Consider the following 22,543-nt stretch of genomic DNA (forward strand, 5'->3'; position numbering starts at 1 on the left):
GCGACTGCATTGGTATTCCTGGCCTCATCGTGAGTTAATGATGATTTACGTACAGTAACCTTACGGCTTTCCCACACAGATTTTTACCAGAGCCTCACATTTCTCTGAAGACCATTCTGTTCCGATGTTTGTCAGTCCATCTGTACCTCCTCATGTCCTCCCCTCATCATCAACATGTATGTATACTTTCATCTCTGACACATACTTCTCAGAACACATTCATTTTGTTTTCTCTTCACTTTTCTTCATCTTACCCAACTTTTTTTTCTAATTTCACATTCTCTTTATCTCTTCCCGTGAGGAACATATGACTTATCTCCTCTCATTTCTTTGAACACATTCTTATTTTATCACTCTTTTCTTCTCTCATCTCAAACATGAGCACATGACATATCCATTTATCATGCGTCTCTCTCTGCTTTCCTCCCAGAGTGTCCCCCCATTCCCTCCATCCCAAAACTCATTGAGCGTCTTCCAAATCACTTCTCTGGAGGCATCTCACACCATCACAAGTTTTCTTCTTTCCATCTTTTCTCCCTCTCCATTTTATCTTTCTCTCGTTCTTCTCCCAAATTTTTGCTGGTCCGTCAGTTTCAAAAACGAGTGCTCATGATTCTAAAATTATTTATTCTTCTCGGGTTTACTATTCTATTATGCCAGTCTACTACTACAGAGGAGCCAACGCATAATGTTGAAGACGTCACGACTACAGAAGCCACGGCATCAGATATCCCAACATCAGAGGCACCTGTCGTCACCGAAGCAGAGGAAGTGGTAGTGAATGTGAGTAAGGGTTCGGTATTGGAAATTTGTGTTATTTTGTCTCAAAAGTTCCAATCTGACAAGGGAAGTATATGACGGACCGATTTGAACTTTTTCTATAAATTTGACCGTAGGTCATTTGGATCTTGAGGATTCGAAAACTGCAATAAGCATCTGCTAAATGCTCACGTGAACCAAGTTATGACCCGTCAAACTTTTCTATTTTTTCATACGGTTAAACTTTTCACTTAAACTTTCAATTCACCGAATAGTCTACCGAAACGTTTGACGGGTCATAACTCGGTTCACGTGAGCATTTAGCAGATTTTTATTGCAGTTTTCGAATCCTCAAGATCCAAATGACCTACGGTCAAATTCATAGAAAAAGTTCAAATCGGTCCGTCATATACTTCCCTTGCAAACGAACACTCTGAAGAACAGACATCAGGACATACAGATGTTTGTACAGACTCGTTTTATAAGATTTACAGTATCTGGATAGACATCAGGAGTCTGAGACACACATCCAGAAATTCGAAAATTAAAATTGAAACTTTCACTCGTTTTTGTCGGGATATTTTACCACAGGATTTCAAAAAAAATCCTAAAGGTTTTTTCAGTTATTAGACATCAGGACACACAAACTTACAGACAGACACATTGTAAGCATTCTTACAATTAGCGAACAGTTATTTGAACTTCTCTCGCTCTCAATACAACTAGATTTCTAAATTTTGAAATCTGGACACACCGACATTCGGACAGACATTTCGACTACTTTCACTATTTTCAGGTCCCCGGAAAAGGAGAAAAATTGGAAGAAGAAATCGAGAAAATCGGAAAAGACATGCAACCGGAGACTGTCACTACCAAACAAACTCCTGAAAAAGTAAAAGAAACCGCCGAGCCGAAAATCAATGAAGAGATGGATCTGAAGAAGAATTTGGAGAATTTGACAATAAACAAGACGGAGGAAACTTCTACAACGACCACTACAACGACAACCACTACGGAAGCACCCGTTGTAACGACTCAGGAGACAGTGACAGATGGAGAAGGATTGGAACATGATGTGCAAGGTATGTCTGTCAGTGTGTCCAGATGTCTGAATAATGCATTTTAGGAGAGGTTGAGGATGGTGACAACGACTTGACTGAGCTGGAGGAAAAGGAGCGGAAGATTCCAACTGAAGACGTTGAAGCATCAGAAGCCACGACTACCGAATCAAATCCAGAGGCATCTGAAGTCTCGGAAACACCAAAAACAACTGAAAAATCTCTAGATGGTCCCATCAAAACAAAACAATTCAAAAATCTAGAGCCTCCGAAAGAAGGGAGTTTAAAACTCTCGGAAGTTTCGGATGGAATGTTGATTAAAACTGAGGAGAATAAGGAAGAGAAAGTAGAAACAGATATTGCAGTAGTCACGGATGAACCGACTACAAATGAGGAGAATGATAAATGGATTGCTTGGGATTTGATTCATTTTTTGCTGCTCTTGAGTCCATACGATGAAGATGAAATCACATGGTGGACTATTATTTATGAAGCTGTTAAGGTGAGAATTGGTCCCGTAAGTGCTAGAACGGAAAGGTGTACAAGGATCAATGGGGTGGCAGGCTGTTACACAAAAATAAAGTTTCGACAAGGATATTCAAAAAAAAACTTGCGGGCTGAAAGTGCGGCAAGTAGTTATGGGCAGAGCTTAAACTACAAGCGGCGCGATAAAATTCCAGCTGATTTTTAACGAGCAACTTTGAATTTTAAGATAAAATCGTATTTTATGTTTTTAACGTTTTTCAGCTGAATTTTCATCCGCGCCGCTAGCAGTTTAAGCTCCGCCCACAATTCCCTGCCGCACTTGCGTTTCTGAAACTTTAATTTTTCCACAGTAGGTGTGCTAGAACCAATGGTATAATTAGAATCCTTCTAATAAGAAGTAAGCGGAAAACAAACTTCCGGCTTTTAGCTACCATTTACAACAATTAAAAAAAATATTTTTTATATAACCTATTCTTTGTAAGACTCGAGCAACGTAGGTACTAGGGAATTATTTTTGTAATAAAACGTATACCAGGTCATCAGTGACTCATAACATAATTTTTGGGCTCCGGCTCCCGGTTACGGTAGTACGGTAGGTGCTCAAAGGTCAAAAAAAAATTTTTGTTTCTGATTTTTTAAAGCTGATTTTTCTCCAAAAAAATAAGCACAATTAGTAAACATTTTCACCAAAATATCAGACTTTAACAACTTTTTTTCATCGAGTTCACAACAAAAAACCGAAAATTTTGAGACATTTTGGCAGAAAATCAAAACTTTCGACCCTTATTCAAAAAAACCCCACGATTAAACTTTTATTTTGTAAATAAGAATTCCAAATTCTTCAATTTAAAGAAATATTCGTTCAAAACAACCTCTGAGCAGAAACCCAAAAGTGCTGCTGACTGGATGACGAAAAAATGTTTTTGACGGAAATCAAAAAATCTTTACGATTATAATAAGACCGTGTTATTCTGAACATTTTTTGTACTGACACTTTTTTTCCAAACCGAGTCCATCTATGACAAAATCATGTTCCAGACGAAACCAGCGCAAAATTTCAGTTCGCACTTCGCATTAAAAAGAGGGTTCTTTTTTCTAATTTTTTGAGTTTTTTTGAATTATTTTTTGTGTTATTCTTTGAAATATAAGAAAGGCAGAATTTGGAAAGTTTTAATTTTGATTAACAAAATACGAAAAAGCTAAAAATTTCTGTGGCTGCTCACAGGATAATTTCTTTTTTGCAAAAAGTTGCATTTTACCTGAAAATTCAATGTTTTTTCACAGAAAAAGTTGCGATCAGAGCAAATTAAGATAATTCTGTTGGGGAGTTCCAGTAAAATAACCACTATAGGTTGTTTCCAGTTCCACCTCATGTAAAGCCTACGTTTTCTGAAACTTCACATCATTGATAAATACGTGAACTTTATTCGAATATCAGAAACAGAATCGGCAACGTCGCTAACTCTGTGAAAAACAATTGAACTGGAGGAAAAATATAAAAACACGTGAACTACACAGGGAAGAAAAGAATTTCCAGAATCGGCAAAGTTGCCGATCCTGTTAATAAAAGATACTCCAAAACATTTAGAAACGTGAACTTGGTGGCAGTAGAGAGAGCACTTCGTGGATAGAATCGTTCTTCGAAATCGTGAAAACTGTCGATAAAATAAAGTATATGCCGACGATATATATTAGATGGGTGTCATACAAGTCTAAGTTGTCTGAAATAATAATGGTTTATAGAAAACTTTGTTTTCTGTTACTAACCTTCGTGAAGTTTTATTCCAATTGTATCAAAATTAAGTGAGTGATAAACTAACACTTCTAGTTATTGATTCAAAAATAGACTGACAAACTGATAATTTGGGTCCTGCAATATGAATTTGTATAATGTTGTATACGACTTACCTGTCCGCGAGAAAAACGCTTTCAAATAGTTTTGCATTCAGATAGTGCGAGAATGAAAAACATTGCTCTAGAACCGCGTTTTTATAAATCTAGGGCACGTTGATATTTTTTCAACGGTTTTTATTCCATGATATTTATTTGAATGCGAAGAAAATTCATTTCTCATTCTGCGGTAGTGTTAGGAGATATTTTTCGTTTTCTTTTGCGGCATAAAAGTAAGTCGTATACAACATTATACAAATTCATATTGCAGGACCCAAATTATCAGTTTGTCAGTCTATTTTTGAATCAATAACTAGAAGTGTTGGTTTATCACTCACTTAATTTTGATACAATTGGAATAAAACTTCACGAAGGTTAGTAACAGAAAACAAAGTTTTCTATAAACCATTATTATTTCAGACAACTTAGACTTGTATGACACCCATCTAATATATATCGTCGGCATATACTTTATTTTATCGACAGTTTTCACGATTTCGAAGAACGATTCTATCCACGAAGTGCTCTCTCTACTGCCACCAAGTTCACGTTTCTAAATGTTTTGGAGTATCTTTTATTAACAGGATCGGCAACTTTGCCGATTCTGGAAATTCTTTTCTTCCCTGTGTAGTTCACGTGTTTTTATATTTTTCCTCCAGTTCAATTGTTTTTCACAGAGTTGGCGACGTTGCCGATTCTGTTTCTGATATTCGAATAAAGTTCACGTGTTTATTTTGTCTATGGTCATAGGCTATACTGTATGCATAATACTGTACTTCAAAACTGAGAGAGCATCTCATGATTGGCGCATTTTTCTCGTTTTCTAGTTATTTTCTGATTTTTAACGCTTGCATACGAGAATTTTCTCAGTTTTGTTTGAAAATTCCATTTTGAGGAATTTCCTGGGCTCCTACATAAAAATTACGAATTTTCTAAAAAGATAGAACTAAAATAAAAATTTCCAAATTCCAGCTTTCTTATATGTTTGTTTGCATAATTACACTAATTTTTTGTTTTCAATAGAAAACTCGAGCGTATAGGGATACGTGGAAATTTCTTCACATGTTCCAGTGAGACAGGAACTCTTGTAAAACTCGACTTTAAAAGTGTCCAACTTATTGTCACAAACACTAGATTGAAACAAAATACAAACTAAAAAAAACTAGAAAAAAAGTTATTTTTTAATGCGAACTGTGAACTGAAATTTTGCGCTGGTTTCGTCTGGAACATGATTTTTTCATAGATGGACTTGGTTTGGAAAAAAAGTGTCAGTACAAAAAAAGTTCAGAATAACACGATCTTATTATATTCGTAAAGATTTTTTGATTTCCGTTAGAAAAATTTTTTTGTCATCCAGTCAGCAGCACTTTTGGGTTTCTGCTCAGAGGTTGTTTTGAACGAATATCTTTTTAAATTGAAGAATTTGCAATTCTTATTCGAAAAATATAAGTTTAATCGTGGGGTTTTTTTGAGTAAGGGTCGAAAATTTTGATTCTCGGTCAAAATGTCTCCAAATTTTCGGTTTTTTGTTGTGAACTCGATGAAAAAAAATTGTTCAAGTTTGATAATTTGGTAAAAATGTCTACTAATTGTGCTTATTTTTTTGAAAAAAAAATCACCTTTCAAAAATCAAAAACAAAAAAATAATTTTTTCGACCTTTGAGCTCTTACCGTACTACCGTAGCCCGGAGCAGGGGCACAAAAATCATGGTATGGGTCACTGATGACCTAATGTATATGCACATGCAATTTCTAATCTTCAACATCAATACAGGCCGTACGCCCCTACCTACAGTGACCATGCTCGAGTCTTACAGAGAATAGGTTATATTATTTTCCAGTGCTCCCTCCGCAACTGCCCGAACGTCCACTCCCACTGGTATCAGCGCCCAGTCTATCTTCCTAGAATCAGCCGTCATCGTCGCCAAGATTCTGAGTTCTCTCCGGATGATATACCACCAACTAAAAGCTCTCAACCGTGCCCATGTCGAGATATTGAGGTATTGAAATATCTAATTGAAATCATTCATCAAGACTTTTCAGGGATATTTTGAGAAACTTTATGCAACAATAAATGAGGAATTAAAGAAGAAACAATTGAATTCGACAATGTAATTAGATAATGCATGTAGATAAAATGAAAATAAAGATTGTGATAAATGAAATATGTTTCGAAGAGAATTTTACAACAAATTCCTATAAGAAAATGAATATCGATGGAAAAATAGCACGATTCGCAGGAGTTTAGATTGCAATTCATTATTTGATGTATGAAGAGTTTTGAATTGTCTCATGATCTTCATGTGCACATCCGTATCCACGATTTTCCATTTGCTGCTTTCACTTGCTAACATAAAATTCAAAAAATCCACTGATCTACCATAATAAGTCCACTTATTTTCTGCCAACAATATAGCCATCATTTCAACAACTGCGTTAATGTACTTCACATTTTCACACGCTGATTTAAATTGCTCCCAACTCATTTTATGGATCAGAAGCCGTTCCCAAATCCGATATCCATTAACGAACACTTCTGAATTCTTTGTCACCGCATTTAAAGTCTCCAGAAATATAACATCTAGCAATGAGTCCGGTAACAACTTTCCGACAGTAATCGAGTTCAAAACGCCATCCGTTATTATAATGGAATCGTTGATGATATTTGTGTAAATTGTTTTTTTCATTGCTTTACATTTCTTGAACAGACGTCTCAAAACTATCTCGATTTCAAGAAAACTCCATTTGTCCAGATTCTCAGTTTTAAACATTTTGGACAATGCTCGAACCGCCATGCCTTTCAAGCCATCATCAAATTCGTGTTCATCCAGAATAGATAGCATCATTTTTAAGCAATCATCGAGCTCATCACGTTCATAGATATCAAAATTGACGTTTAGTGAGGTGATGAGTCTACGAAGACATTTTTGAATAAAAAATGACTTTTTAGTAGATATACTAAGACTGAGAGATTTCAGCAATGAGTATGCTGTACTGTAATTGAACAAGTTGACTCCAATAATTTCAACATCCTGAGCCAATGTTTCTGAAAAAAAAAACAAGTTGCGCTCTCTTCAATTCCTAAAAAGACTCACCCATTACAACAGCTGTCTCCAAATTCGAATGTTTTTGAGCAAATCTTTGAAGCTCCATTGGCGTCACAGCTGTTTGAGAACAGTCAATAAACAGCAATTGCTTCATTTCGACGCCAGCATCCAACATCTTTTCCATCACTCCCAACCGAGGCATAACTCGTTCTATATCAGATAGATCTCTGTAAGAAGGGTAATTTAAAGGAGGACTGAAGTCATATTTTTTATTTCAGATTATGATACTTCAGAAAGTCCAGAGCAACTTCCACCATTGGATCATTTACTAATTATCGCTCTAAACGCTCTAAATTCACGTTTTCTCGGTTCAAAAGGAGCCTTCGTGGAAAAGTTTTCCCACGCTAATTTTCCCCCGTGTAGTCCTCTCGGACAAAATTATTTCTCAATTTCGCGTTTTCTCGATTTTTCAACAAAATTTCGGGGTTTTTTTCTTTTTTTACGATATAAATTTAAAAAAAAACACAAAATTAAAAATCGAGAAAACGCGAAATTGAGAAATAATTTTGTCCGGAAAGTATAGTCGAGAGAAGCAGAGTTTTTTCTCGAACCGACTCAGATTTTCACTGTTTTTGATCTAATTTCGCTATGTTTGAAAACTGTTATGTAAATTATTATGAAAATAGCAAAAGTAAGTCAGAAAATGTGAAAATCTGCGTCTCTTGGCAAAACTTTCCCGTTTGCGGTGGAGCGCAGTTGTAAAAGGGTGAGCTGCTAATAACTCACTCTGTATTTGAAACATCCAAATATCTTAACTTCTTTAGTCTTGATAACTCATTGAACCCCTTACTATGCCCAATATCTATATTACACATTTTCAGAACTTCAAGGTTTTGAAGACTTTTGATTCCTTTCAGTGATTGGATAGTAGAAGATGATATATCCAAAACTCGGATATTGGGAAAATGCATACAAAAGTTGGGGAATCTTGACCATTTATTGAATTTCCTTCGACTGATATCGATACTTTGAAGTGATGGAAGAAGTTTGGAAATCTGAAATTAACTATATGTACTATCAACCAACTGATATCAGCTAACCTCTCTCGCCCAATTCTTCGGAAACCGCTCCTTTCCAGTTATACCTAAATGAGCCAAATCTTTCCGCGAATTCTCATTGAGAGCTACCTTCAAAGCAGACGCAATATCAATAACTGGGTAATCTGAAAAATTCAAGAAATCAATAATTTTTTGTTTGGATAAAAACTCACTGTCATTATCTGCAAATTGGTCATATAGATTTTCTATATTTTTCAAAGAAAGCGACACCAAATTGAATGCTGATAGATGTCTCATGTCCAAATCCTCTGAGCATCTCATATCAATTTTTGTAATGCTCAAATTATTTTTCGAGTCTTCCAATATTTTGAAATAATAATTTGGATTGATACTAAGAAGTTCTTTGAAAATCACATCACTACATTTAGCATCCAGAAGGAAGGGTATTGAAATTGTTTCTATAATTTGTGAGGTTATAAAATCTACGTAGGGATAGTCATTTACCATTATGAACTCCTTCGGCAACAGATTTCGCAGAAAACTCGAACAACGTTGGGAAATGCATTCTAAAGGGAAAACAGGAGAGAACAGAGCAATAATCAATTAATTCCACTAATTAGATGGGCAGTGAATAGTCAAGAGTCAATAGACTAAACGCAGCCGTAATTGGTCTTGTTTGAATGACCCGCGTTCGCGCGCTTCTGTGTTTCCCGGGTTCGCTCTCGAGTTCTTGTCTCGTGGGAAATACAGGGAACAATCACAGGGTTGTCGGATATTTATTTTAATTTATTCCTTGAGATTTTGAGGAGGCGTTGCGGTCGCGTCATGTTCACTACTGATATACAGTACCGTGCAAAAAGAAACGAACTTTAGCCGTTTTAATTTGAAATTGTCCAACATTGAGAGGAGATCATTGTGATTCTGATTGTTTTTTGTACAGACACTGCCTAGAGAGTTATGGTCATTTTAAGATGACAGCTCAGAAACCGCAGTATTTTGCACTGAAATGGGACGATTTGAGGGAGAAATTACTTTTCCGAGATGTTACTTAGGCTTAAGTTACAAGGGAGTGTCTGTACGAAAAAGTTGTCAACTACAAAAATGAAGCTCTTTCTCTGTATCTGTACGATCCATTAAACAACTACTAGGTCCGACAATCAGAATTGCCATGCCACAATCTCAAAGTTAGTCTATTTCAACTGAAAACGGCCAAAGCTCGTATATTTTTGCACGGTACTGTAACTGTTATTCCGCAATTTTCAAAATATAACTGACTAGTAGAACCGAAAATGGTGGGAAATTTCATGACTCGAAATTATATTCTGCAAAAGCTCTCTAATGAACAGATTATTCACAGACATTTTTTTATACCGAAACGGTATTTTCATAAGTGCATACTCCAGAGAAGAAGTTTTAATTTATTTGACACATTTGAATACAATCTCTGAAGACGTAAAAAATGAACATTATGAACAAATCGAAAAGCAAAATTCAAAAATAAAAAATATGAGCACACGATAATTGGATTCTTCAGAAAAGACGAGAAAAAACTTCAAAAGTATTAAAAATGTAACAGAAAAGAACAATGATACATAAAAATTCTTTAGCAAAATGAGATTAACAAATCAAATGTCAAGATTTTCAACACCTCAAATCGTAGCGGATTTCCAATTCCTTCAAAAACATTGTAGTGCTCGATTAGTTTCAAGTGCAGCCCCTTTTCAATCACATATTTTCTACTTTTCTCCGATTTTTCCAGGATAAATTGCAATATTTTCAAGCATCCGCCATAATGTCTATACTCTTTTTCTGCGAAAACATTATCCACCATTCCAAAAACCGCAATGACATATTTCACATCGTCACTCATGCATTGTTGTTCCCAGTTCATCGTTTCCGTTTGAAGTTTTGTCAGAACTGGAAGATAAAATAGACACATGTGGGGTGCTATAGTGAAAGCTTTGGTTATATTCAGAAAAATAACACTGAGAAGAGCATCAGGTATCTGTTGTCGAGCAGTCACTGCATTCATAATTGATTCAACGATTCCGAATAAGTTTTGGATGAGGTGCATATGCATAGTTCTCTTCATAGCGTTCACTTGTTTGAACAGACGTCTCAAAACTATTTCAATCTGCAGGAATGACCATTTTCCCAAGTTTTCCGTTTGAAACATTAGAGACAAGACGCCGACTGCATTGTCTCTTGTCCAACTATCGATGTAGTGTGTTTCCATAATATAGAGCATCACCTTCATAGAGTCAGCAAGTTCCGATCGACTCATGTCATTGAAATTGAATCTGAGGATACTTTTCAGTTCTTGTAGACAAATCCTTATAAAAATGCTTTTTCTGTTAGAGATACTGTAGTGCAGTGATTTAAGAATATCTCCAGTTTCACAGAAGTTCAGAAGATTGACATTAGGAACTTCCGTTGGTTCGTTCGTGTTTTCTGAAAAAAAACAAAGTTTTTAAAATACTGTTACAAAGCTAGAAGACGGAAACTCAGGGGTGTGGGTTTGTCCCTAGATAGAGGAAACCCCCCACTAAATCTGATGACAAATAATAGATGCCTACAACGTGAAACAGATTTTTCGTCGTTTTTACTTACCCATGGCAACAATTGTCTTCAAATTCGGATGTCTTTCAGCAAATCTCAATAGCTGGAATCGTGTGACAATAGTACAAGAGCAGTCGATGCATTTCAATTGGTCCATTAGAACATCCGAAATCAACAACTTGTCTATAATTTTGCAAAAGGGATTATAACGATCGTTAGGGGAACTTCTGAAAGATTTTATAGTTAACAAGAGAGCTTCTGAATAATAAACTCACTCTGTCTTGGAAATGTCCAAATATGTCAACTTCTTCAATTCCGACAACTCTTTGTAACTATCAATGCATGTTATATATACATTACACATTTTCAGCACTTCCAGATTTTGAAGATTTTTAATTCCTTGGAGACTTGTTATATTTGTATTTGATACCAGCCTATCTGCCTCGCCTTCGGCGATTCAGTCGGCTGGCCTCTCCTCATTCACGTGGTCACCTTCTCTCAAGCGTGCCCGCATGGCCGAGTGGTCTAACACAGGTAAAACGGGGAAGCCGAGAAATGGGGTGATCGGCAGCCCGGGGGAGACCTGCCAGGGAACAACTGGCAGTTCAAACCCCGGGCTGCCGGCAGCCTGCCTTTGGGCTGCTGGCGGTTCAAAATTTGGGCAGCACCTACCCCCTATTATTGGTATTATACTTCGTTCTGAATACGATTTCTACCTAATTAGTCCTATATTTAGTTATCAATGTGTTTTAATGTAGTATTGTAATTCCTTCATCGTTCATTTTCCCATATTCTCCGGACTTGTGATTTTTTTTCGATTTTCACTCAATCTCTTTCACTTGAAAACAAGTTACGGCTGATAAACAGAGATGTTTTTAACTAATTTTCTTTTTGAAACGATAACCTACCGACTTACCTCATTTCCAACTGAAAACATATTAATTTCGTTTCAATAAGAAATTTAGCGAAACAACCCCATTTTCATTTAAAGGTGTTTGAAAACCGACTTCCGCCACAAGGCCCAAAAAATAAGAATTTTCAACCGATTTTCATTTCGGAGCAGTTAAAACTTACTTACTTACCTTTTTATCCACCTGAAATCATATATTAGACTGTTCCGAAATGAAAATCGAAAGGAAACTATTTTGATTTTCGAAAAGCCGATTTTCGTTGCCAAAGTCCAAATTTTGTTTCGAAAAAAAAAACTTTTCTACAAGTGTCGGAAAACATAGAGTAGTTTCATTGTTTTAACACTTATCAAAATTTCAGAAGTGTAACTGGAAACGTTATGTTGATTCATGAGTCATTTAGTACTCTGAACAAGACTTTCGAACATTGGGAATTTGGCAACACTAACTAATTGAAAGTTACACTGTATAATTTACCGTAACACCTCTAATGAGGTGTCCACAAAGAACTATGTTCAACGCGGTATATCTTTTTCCTTAAAGGAGATATCAAAAAGTTGCCAACAGACAAAACATAGCTGAATACTTATAAAATATTTCTTCAGTTGGAAAAAATGTGATAGCTCATGAAGCAGTTGAGATATTGAGCTCCAAACTCTTCCTACTGGGAGCACCTATATTATAGGTATTACTGTATTTAATCTTGTTATCCTAATCTACATTCTATGAAAACGTTATCTTCTTATCTCTTTTCTTCACTCTATCGGAAATCTGATTACAAGAACTTGTTAAAATCACTATAGACATACACCCTGAACCACCATTCGGCCGCCACTGGCCTGCCAACAAGCAACCACTGACCAACCCGCGGTTCTTCAGCCGCCGTTCAGCCGCCAATCAGCCACTTTATCAAAATTATTAAATTTTTAGAAATAAAGACTGTCATTAGACTAGAAAGGATTCTGAGGTATCGTACATAAATTTTTTTCCACAAAAGTTGCGGTTTTCTATAGAACTCTAACAATTTTTACTTTGGACCACTTTTGGACTGTTTGCGGTCTGCCGGCCACCAGTCGGCAACCCTTCAGCTGTTCGCGGTTTTTCGGCTGCCGACCGGCCATCCTTCGCCTGTTTGCGGTTCTCAAGCCGCCGACCACCCCATTTCTCGGCATCCCCGTTTTACCTGTGTAAAGCGGCTGTCGCTGTCCAAAGCACGACAGTTCGGTTTTGCCCGCTGGCTCAGTTTCTCTTCTCTTTCCAAAACCGTTGCGGACAGTGCCTCAGACAAACAGACAAACACCACTTGTCTTTTATATATAAGAATGATGTTCAAAATTCGGAGATTGGGGAAAGCCATACAAAAGGAAGAGAATTGAAAGTCTTGACAGAATTCCCTTTTACTGATATCTATGCTTTCGAGTGATGGAAAAAGGCCAGCGATCTGAAAGAGAGTACCAGTGTACGGTAGTGGCCATAAAGTATGCGACACTTATATTATAAGTTCACGGTCTGCTGTCGCAGGGTGTTAAAGGCGCATCTAATTTGTTAGAAATTTCAGAATGGTCTCGTAGTTGAAAAAGATCAAATACCGTATTTTCGAGTTTCGTAGGTCTCAAAATAAATGCAAATAATGTTTTTCGTTTCGAGACCATTTCGAACAAATTAGATGCGCCTTTAACACCTTCCTATAGATTGTTTATGGAGTCTATATGTTGATGAAACTCTTCATTTTTGTAGTTGTCAACTTTTTTGTACGGGCACATCCTATGAAATAAATTTCTTTTTATCAGTGCTAAAAGGATAGATTTTTAAGATATTTATTTTGACCATTGATAACGTCTTAAGATGTTCTTGTACAAAATAGTGGTCAACTACAAAAATGAAGATCCAGTTTTGATCTATACACTCCATAAACAATCGATATCGTGAGACTATCAGGGAGACCGTCTCAAACTCACAAAGTTGACCATTTTCAACTAAAAACTGCAAATGTCGCATTCTTTATGACCAATGCTGTAGCTGAGCAAATAACCCGAAATGCCAATTAACTAACCTCATTCACCCAGTTCTCTGCTAACCTCTCTGACCCCCTTAAACCCAGATGAATAAGTCCATTCCTCGAGTTCCTATTCAATACTGTCTTCAGAAGTTGCTCGACATTTATGGTGTCCTTATCTGAAAGAAAAACAGTTATTTGATATTTTTATAATTGTTAAGGACGTATACAAAAGATTGGCAAACGTTAGTTTGAAATCAATCTCATGTTTCCTTTGCAAACCGATAAATTCAAACTTACGTTCTCGATCTGGAAACTTAAGTCGAAGATTTGCAATATTCTTCAAAGTAAGAGATTTTAAACTGAATGATGATAGATTAAGAACGTCATATGTTTCTAAGCAATCAACTTCAATTTCTGTGATTTTCAGTATATCTTTGAAGTTTCTCAAAATCTTAATATCCTCTGAATTAAGACGAAGGAGCTCTTTGTATATCGCATCACTAGGCCTTGGATCCAAACAAAATGGTATTGAAATTGTTCCTGAAAATTGTTTTCAGTTGAAATGTTCCCACTTTAAATTCTCACCACGATTAAATCCTTCAGTGACAGCTTCTACAGCAAACTCAAAAAGAGTTGGAAAATGCATTTGGAAAAGCGAAGATACGTTTGCCACGTATATGATGTACTTGATGGCTTCGGCAAAATGAGTGGCCAGAAATCAATACTACAAACGGGACAGTGATGGGCCTCGTTTGGATTTCTGCCTTAGAGTGTAACGTGTCTCGTAGGAGATCTGTGGGCTAATGAGTGTACTCATACACAGAAAAGTAGAACAAATAGAGGGATTTTCGATAAAAATGGACACAAATATTGAGTTGAGTGGAACGAGCTTTTTGAAACATCGACCAGCAGAGTAGAATTTTTTAGGTACAAAAATATTTTCACAGTCTGGTTCCATTCCTTCTGATGACAGAACATTCTCTGATTTCCAAAAATTTTCCTGAATGCGATAGGAACAAAATCTCAACAGATTCTGTTTTTCGTGTCATTTTAAGCAGCCCAACACAAGAGCTTTCGAACAAAAAAGGCTCCGGGACATTTCACAGCTAGACGTTTCGCAGCCGAGACATTTCGCAGCCAGACGTTTCGCAGCCAGACGTTTCGCAGCCAGACGTTTCGCAGCCAGACGTTTCGCAGCCGTGAGCTCCACAGCCTCAAGTGGACCGTTTTTTCAGTGATAACTTGACTTTTTCAATTAATTAATTGTTTGAGAAGTTATATAGAACATTTTTTGTGATTTTGAATAAGGGGACCACGAGAAATTTTGCCCAAAAACCCACAAAAAAAACTTTTGTTGAAAAATATGGAAAAATAGGGTTTTCTCGTAGAAGTAGTCGTACAAACAGAAAGTTTAGTTTCAGAAACTGACGAAAACCACTACTTCTACGAGAAAACCCTATTTTTCCATATTTTTCAACAAAAGTTTTTTTTGTGGGTTTTTGGGCAAAATTTCTCGTGGTCCCCTTATTCAAAATCACAAAAAATGTTCTATATAACTTCTCAAACAATTAATTAATTGAAAAAGTCAAGTTATCACTGAAAAAACGGTCCACTTGAGGCTGTGGAGCTCACGGCTGCGAAACGTCTAGCTGCGAAATGTCCCGGAGCCACAAAAAAGTATTACAAAAAAAAGGTGCTCTCAAAGAAATTACGAGCAACTCACTTCAACTCTGAAAATTTAAACATAGCCCTTTCAATCTCAAAACTTGGGACGGAACTTTCAGAAATAGTAACACTACAAAATACTAATAATTTCCGCTGATAGAAGAATTCGGCGGGCTGACTTTGACCTCGTTTTTCTCAGATACAAGACCTCGAGGGCAATATATATTTGGAATTAGCGTTTTCTCTTTTTTTTTCGGTGACCTTCCCTAGTACACGGTGATTTTTTCGGTACCACCCCCTTTCCTTCTAACGAGTTTTTCTCGAAAATTGCTTAAAATTTTCCCAATATTTTCTATAATTATCCGAGGTAACTGGAGGATCTATAGCAGTTAAAAAGAATTTTCCGAACATTTTCAGCCATTTTTGAGAAAAACTCGTTAGAATGAAAGGAGGTGGTACCGAAAAAATCACCGTGCTAGTAAGAAAGGGGGGATCTGAAATGACGTTGTATTTTTCCGTGAACTCCAAAATCTTCACTTGAGAAAATACTAAAATATATAACACGTGGAAAAACTAAACCAGGGCACTTTCATAGGGAACGAATAAAAAAAAATCATTGAAACACGTCAGTCTTCATTTCATGAGAACACTTGATAGAATTATATGGGAAGCAAGTAAAGTGAGTTTGTAATAGCCAAACGAATCAGCTCAATGTGTTAAATTTTCAGGCAAGAAATCAGATGTCACGAAAACTGATACTGGATTGAGAAGATAATTGCAATGCAACAAATTGTTTGCAATGTTTTTGGGTCATTTGGTTGCAACGCAAGCCAGGCTAAGGATTCTGTCAAATTCAGGTGTAGTTATTCTCTGTATATGTTTCCCCTGTCCCCCAGATTTCTGTGTACCTGATGGCTTCGGCTGGCTGAGAAAAAGACTCTGAAACGTCATCCCCCAGATTTCTGTGTACCTGATGGCTTCGGCTGGCTGAGAAAAGACTTCTGAACCTATGTTTTTCCCTTAGAGTATTGTATACCTGACAGCTTCGTCTGGTTGAGAAAAGGACTCTGAAACGTCATCCCCCAGATTTCTGTGTACCTGATGGCTTCGGCTGGCTGAGAAAAGACTTCTGAACCTATGTTTTTCCCTTAGAGCACTGTATACCTGACAGCTTCGGCTGGTTGAGAAAAAGACTCTGAAACCTCATCCCCCAGATTTCTGTGTACCTGATGGCTTCGGCTGGCTGAGAAAAGACTTCTGAACCTATGTTTTTCCCTTAGAGTATTGTATACCTGACAGCTTCGTCTGGTTGAGAAAAGGACTCTGAAACCTCATCCCCCAGATTTCTGTGTACCTGATGGCTTCGGCTGGCTGAGAAAAGACTTCTGAACCTATGTTTTTCCCTTAGAGCACTGTATACCTGACAGCTTCGGCTGGTTGAGAAAAAGACTCTGAAACCTCATCCCCCAGATTTCTGTGTACCTGATGGCTTCGGCTGGCTGAGAAAAGACTTCTGAACCTATGTTTTTCCCTTAGAGCACTGTATACCTGACAGCTTCGGCTGGTTGAGAAAAAGACTCTGAAACGTCATCCCCCAGATTTCTGTGTACCTGATGGCTTCGGCTGGCTGAGAAAAGACTTCTGAACCTATGTTTTTCCCTTAGAGCACTGTATACCTGACAGCTTCGGCTGGTTGAGAAAAAGACTCTGAAACCTCATCCCCCAGATTTCTGTGTACCTGATGGCTTCGGCTGGCTGAGAAAAGACTTCTGAACCTATGTTTTTCCCTTAGAGCACTGTATACCTGACAGCTTCGTCTGGTTGAGAAAAGGACTCTGAAACCTCATCCCCCAGATTTCTGTGTACCTGATGGCTTCGGCTGGCTGAGAAAAGACTTCTGAACCTATGTTTTTCCCTTAGAGCACTGTATACCTGACAGCTTCGTCTGGTTGAGAAAAAGACTCTGAAACCTCATCCCCCAGATTTCTGTGTACCTGATGGCTTCGGCTGGCTGAGAAAAGACTTCTGAACCTATGTTTTTCCCTTAGAGCACTGTATACCTGACAGCTTCGGCTGGTTGAGAAAAGGACTCTGAAACCTCATCCCCCAGATTTCTGTGTACCTGATGGCTTCGGCTGGCTGAGAAAAGACTTCTGAACCTATGTTTTTCCCTTAGAGTATTGTATACCTGACAGCTTCGTCTGGTTGAGAAAAAGACTCTGAAACCTCATCCCCCAGATTTCTGTGTACCTGATGGCTTCGGCTGGCTGAGAAAAGACTTCTGAACCTATGTTTTTCCCTTAGAGCACTGTATACCTGACAGCTTCGTCTGGTTGAGAAAAGGACTCTGAAACCTCATCCCCCAGATTTCTGTGTACCTGATGGCTTCGGCTGGCTGAGAAAAGACTTCTGAACCTATGTTTTTCCCTTAGAGTATTGTATACCTGACAGCTTCGTCTGGTTGAGAAAAAGACTCTGAAACCTCATCCCCCAGATTTCTGTGTACCTGATGGCTTCGGCTGGCTGAGAAAAGACTTCTGAACCTATGTTTTTCCCTTAGAGCACTGTATACCTGACAGCTTCGGCTGGTTGAAAAAAAGACTCTGAAACCTCATCCCCCAGATTTCTGTGTACCTGATGGCTTCGGCTGGCTGAGAAAAGACTTCTGAACCTATGTTTTTCCCTTAGAGCACTGTATACCTGACAGCTTCGGCTGGTTGAGAAAAAGACTCTGAAACCTCATCCCCCAGATTTCTGTGTACCTGATGGCTTCGGCTGGCTGAGAAAAGACTTCTGAACCTATGTTTTTCCCTTAGAGCACTGTATACCTGACAGCTTCGGCTGGTTGAGAAAAAGACTCTGAAACCTCATCCCCCAGATTTCTGTGTACCTGATGGCTTCGGCTGGCTGAGAAAAGACTTCTGAACCTATGTTTTTCCCTTAGAGCAATGTATACCTGACAGCTTCGGCTGGTTGAAAAAAAGACTCTGAAACCTCATCCCCCAGATTTCTGTGTACCTGATGGCTTCGGCTGGCTGAGAAAAAGACTCTGAAACCTCATCCCCCAGATTTCTGTGTACCTGATGGCTTCGGCTGGCTGAGAAAAGACTTCTGAACCTATGTTTTTCCCTTAGAGCACTGTATACCTGACAGCTTCGGCTGGTTGAGAAAAAGACTCTGAAACCTCATCCCCCAGATTTCTGTGTACCTGATGGCTTCGGCTGGCTGAGAAAAGACTTCTGAACCTATGTTTTTCCCTTAGAGCACTGTATACCTGACAGCTTCGGCTGGTTGAAAAAAAGACTCTGAAACCTCATCCCCCAGATTTCTGTGTACCTGATGGCTTCGGCTGGTTGAGAAAAAGACTCTGAAACGTCATCCCCCAGATTTCTGTGTACCTGATGGCTTCGGCTGGCTGAGAAAAGACTTCTGAACCTATGTTTTTCCCTTAGAGCACTGTATACCTGACAGCTTCGGCTGGTTGAAAAAAAGACTCTGAAACCTCATCCCCCAGATTTCTGTGTACCTGATGGCTTCGGCTGGTTGAGAAAAAGACTCTGAAACGTCATCCCCCAGATTTCTGTGTACCTGATGGCTTCGGCTGGCTGAGAAAAGACTTCTGAACCTATGTTTTTCCCTTAGAGCACTGTATACCTGACAGCTTCGGCTGGTTGAGAAAAAGACTCTGAAACCTCATCCCCCAGATTTCTGTGTACCTGATGGCTTCGGCTGGTTGAGAAAAAGACTCTGAAACGTCATCCCCCAGATTTCTGTGTACCTGATGGCTTCGGCTGGCTGAGAAAAGACTTCTGAACCTATGTTTTTCCCTTAGAGCACTGTATACCTGACAGCTTCGGCTGGTTGAAAAAAAGACTCTGAAACCTCATCCCCCAGATTTCTGTGTACCTGATGGCTTCGGCTGGCTGAGAAAAAGACTCTGAAACGTCATCCCCCAGATTTCTGTGTACCTGATGGCTTCGGCTGGCTGAGAAAAGACTTCTGAACCTATGTTTTTCCCTTAGAGCACTGTATACCTGACAGCTTCGGCTGGTTGAAAAAAAGACTCTGAAACCTCATCCCCCAGATTTCTGTGTACCTGATGGCTTCGGCTGGTTGAGAAAAAGACTCTGAAACGTCATCCCCCAGATTTCTGTGTACCTGATGGCTTCGGCTGGCTGAGAAAAGACTTCTGAACCTATGTTTTTCCCTTAGAGCACTGTATACCTGACAGCTTCGGCTGGTTGAGAAAAAGACTCTGAAACCTCATCCCCCAGATTTCTGTGTACCTGATGGCTTCGGCTGGTTGAGAAAAAGACTCTGAAACGTCATCCCCCAGATTTCTGTGTACCTGATGGCTTCGGCTGGCTGAGAAAAGACTTCTGAACCTATGTTTTTCCCTTAGATCACTTTATACCTGACAGCTTCGTCTGGTTGAGAAAAGGACTCTGAAACCTCATCCCTCAGATTTCTGTGTACCTGATGGCTTCGGCTGGCTGAGAAAAGACTTCTGAACCTATGTTTTTCCCTTAGAGTATTGTATACCTGACAGCTTCGGCTGGTTGAGAAAAAGACTCTGAAACCTCATCCCCCAGATTTCTGTGTACCTGATGGCTTCGGCTGGCTGAGAAAAGACTTCTGAACCTATGTTTTTCCCTTAGAGTATTGTATACCTGACAGCTTCGTCTGGTTGAGAAAAAGACTCTGAAACCTCATCCCCCAGATTTCTGTGTACCTGATGGCTTCGGCTGGCTGAGAAAAGACTTCTGAACCTATGTTTTTCCCTTAGAGCACTGTATACCTGACAGCTTCGGCTGGTTGAGAAAAAGACTCTGAAACCTCATCCCCCAGATTTCTGTGTACCTGATGGCTTCGGCTGGCTGAGAAAAGACTTCTGAACCTATGTTTTTCCCTTAGAGCACTGTATACCTGACAGCTTCGGCTGGTTGAGAAAAAGACTCTGAAACCTCATCCCCCAGATTTCTGTGTACCTGATGGCTTCGGCTGGCTGAGAAAAGACTTCTGAACCTATGTTTTTCCCTTAGAGTATTGTATACCTGACAGCTTCGGCTGGTTGAAAAAAAGACTCTGAAACCTCATCCCCCAGATTTCTGTGTACCTGATGGCTTCGGCTGGCTGAGAAAAGACTTCTGAACCTATGTTTTTCCCTTAGAGCACTGTATACCTGACAGCTTCGGCTGGTTGAGAAAAAGACTCTGAAACCTCATCCCCCAGATTTCTGTGTACCTGATGGCTTCGGCTGGCTGAGAAAAGACTTCTGAACCTATGTTTTTCCCTTAGAGCACTGTATACCTGACAGCTTCGGCTGGTTGAAAAAAAGACTCTGAAACCTCATCCCCCAGATTTCTGTGTACCTGATGGCTTCGGCTGGTTGAGAAAAAGACTCTGAAACGTCATCCCCCAGATTTCTGTGTACCTGATGGCTTCGGCTGGCTGAGAAAAGACTTCTGAACCTATGTTTTTCCCTTAGAGTATTGTATACCTGACAGCTTCGGCTGGTTGAGAAAAAGACTCTGAAACGTCATCCCCCAGATTTCTGTGTACCTGATGGCTTCGGCTGGCTGAGAAAAGACTTCTGAACCTATGTTTTTCCCTTAGAGTATTGTATACCTGACAGCTTCGGCTGGTTGAGAAAAAGACTCTGAAACCTCATCCCCCAGATTTCTGTGTACCAGATGGCTTCGGCTGGCTGAGAAAAGACTTCTGAACCTATGTTTTTCCCTTAGAGTATTGTATACCTGACAGCTTCGGCTGGTTGAGAAAAAGACTCTGAAACCTCATCCCCCAGATTTCTGTGTACCTGATGGCTTCGGCTGGCTGAGAAAAGACTTCTGAACCTATGTTTTTCCCTTAGAGTATTGTATACCTGACAGCTTCGGCTGGTTGAGAAAAAGACTCTGAAACGTCATCCCCCAGATTTCTGTGTACCTGATGGCTTCGGCTGGCTGAGAAAAGACTTCTGAACCTATGTTTTTCCCTTAGAGCACTGTATACCTGACAGCTTCGGCTGGTTGAGAAAAAGACTCTGAAACCTCATCCCCCAGATTTCTGTGTACCTGATGGCTTCGGCTGGCTGAGAAAAGACTTCTGAACCTATGTTTTTCCCTTAGAGCACTGTATACCTGACAGCTTCGGCTGGTTGAGAAAAAGACTCTGAAACCTCATCCCCCAGATTTCTGTGTACCTGATGGCTTCGGCTGGCTGAGAAAAGACTTCTGAACCTATGTTTTTCCCTTAGAGCACTGTATACCTGACAGCTTCGGCTGGTTGAGAAAAAGACTCTGAAACCTCATCCCCCAGATTTCTGTGTACCTGATGGCTTCGGCTGGTTGAGAATAAGACTCTGAAACCTCATCCCCCAGATTTCTGTGTACCTGATGGCTTCGGCTGGTTGAGAAAAAGACTCTGAAACCTCATCCCCCAGATTTCTGTGTACCTGATGGCTTCGGCTGGTTGAGAAAAAGACTCTGAAACCTCATCCCCCAGATTTCTGTGTACCTGATGGCTTCGGCTGGTTGAGAAAAAGACTCTGAAACCTCATCCCCCAGATTTCTGTGTACCTGATGGCTTCGGCTGGCTGAGAAAAGACTTCTGAACCTATGTTTTTCCCTTAGAGTATTGTATACCTGATGGCTTCGGCTGGTTGAGAAAAAGACTCTGAAACCTCATCCCCCAGATTTCTGTGTACCTGATGGCTTCGGCTGGCTGAGAAAAGACTTCTGAACCTATGTTTTTCCCTTAGAGTATTGTATACCTGATGGCTTCGGCTGGTTGAGAAAAAGACTCTGAAACCTCATCCCCCAGATTTCTGTGTACCTGATGGCTTCGGCTGGTTGAGAAAAAGACTCTGAAACCTCATCCCCCAGATTTCTGTGTACCTGATGGCTTCGGCTGGTCGAGAAAAAGACTCTGAAACCTCATCCCCCAGATTTCTGTGTACCTGATGGCTTCGGCTGGTTGAGAAAAAGACTCTGAAACCTCATCCCCCAGATTTCTGTGTACCTGATGGCTTCGGCTGGCTGAGAAAAGACTTCTGAACCTATGTTTTTCCCTTAGAGTATTGTATACCTGACAGCTTCGGCTGGTTGAGAAAAAG

The 22,543-nt window shown here is 39.2% G+C and overlaps 4 protein-coding genes across 4 annotated transcripts; 1 reads left to right on the forward strand and 3 right to left on the reverse strand.

Moving 5' to 3' along the window:
* Positions 1 to 609: 609 nt before the first annotated feature.
* GCK72_004876 (uncharacterized protein) lies at positions 610 to 6,308 on the forward strand (the record flags this gene model as incomplete). The annotated part of the gene is made up of 5 exons (XM_003091633.2): positions 610 to 783; positions 1,556 to 1,841; positions 1,886 to 2,319; positions 6,035 to 6,193; positions 6,237 to 6,308. 5 exons carry the CDS (start codon positions 610 to 612, stop codon positions 6,306 to 6,308), a joined length of 1,125 nt encoding a protein of 374 aa, XP_003091681.2.
* Positions 6,309 to 6,376: 68 nt separating this feature from the next.
* On the reverse strand, positions 6,377 to 8,863 carry GCK72_004877 (uncharacterized protein; the record flags this gene model as incomplete). The annotated part of the gene is made up of 6 exons (XM_053724927.1): positions 6,377 to 7,239; positions 7,289 to 7,467; positions 8,027 to 8,295; positions 8,341 to 8,462; positions 8,511 to 8,756; positions 8,803 to 8,863. 6 exons carry the CDS (start codon positions 8,861 to 8,863, stop codon positions 6,377 to 6,379), a joined length of 1,740 nt encoding a protein of 579 aa, XP_053589121.1.
* Positions 8,864 to 9,901: 1,038 nt separating this feature from the next.
* GCK72_004878 (uncharacterized protein) lies at positions 9,902 to 11,221 on the reverse strand (the record flags this gene model as incomplete). Its single annotated transcript, XM_003091637.2, has 3 exons — positions 9,902 to 10,749; positions 10,909 to 11,084; positions 11,133 to 11,221. The coding sequence occupies 3 exons, from the start codon at positions 11,219 to 11,221 to the stop codon at positions 9,902 to 9,904; spliced, it is 1,113 nt and encodes a 370-aa protein (XP_003091685.2).
* Positions 11,222 to 13,809: 2,588 nt separating this feature from the next.
* Positions 13,810 to 14,410, reverse strand: GCK72_004879 (uncharacterized protein; the record flags this gene model as incomplete). Its single annotated transcript, XM_053724928.1, has 3 exons — positions 13,810 to 13,940; positions 14,062 to 14,304; positions 14,350 to 14,410. The coding sequence occupies 3 exons, from the start codon at positions 14,408 to 14,410 to the stop codon at positions 13,810 to 13,812; spliced, it is 435 nt and encodes a 144-aa protein (XP_053589122.1).
* Positions 14,411 to 22,543: the final 8,133 nt, after the last annotated feature.

The sequence above is a fragment of the Caenorhabditis remanei genome, chromosome II, assembly GCF_010183535.1.
Source record: "Caenorhabditis remanei strain PX506 chromosome II, whole genome shotgun sequence".
Taxonomy (NCBI): Eukaryota; Metazoa; Nematoda; class Chromadorea; order Rhabditida; family Rhabditidae; genus Caenorhabditis; species Caenorhabditis remanei.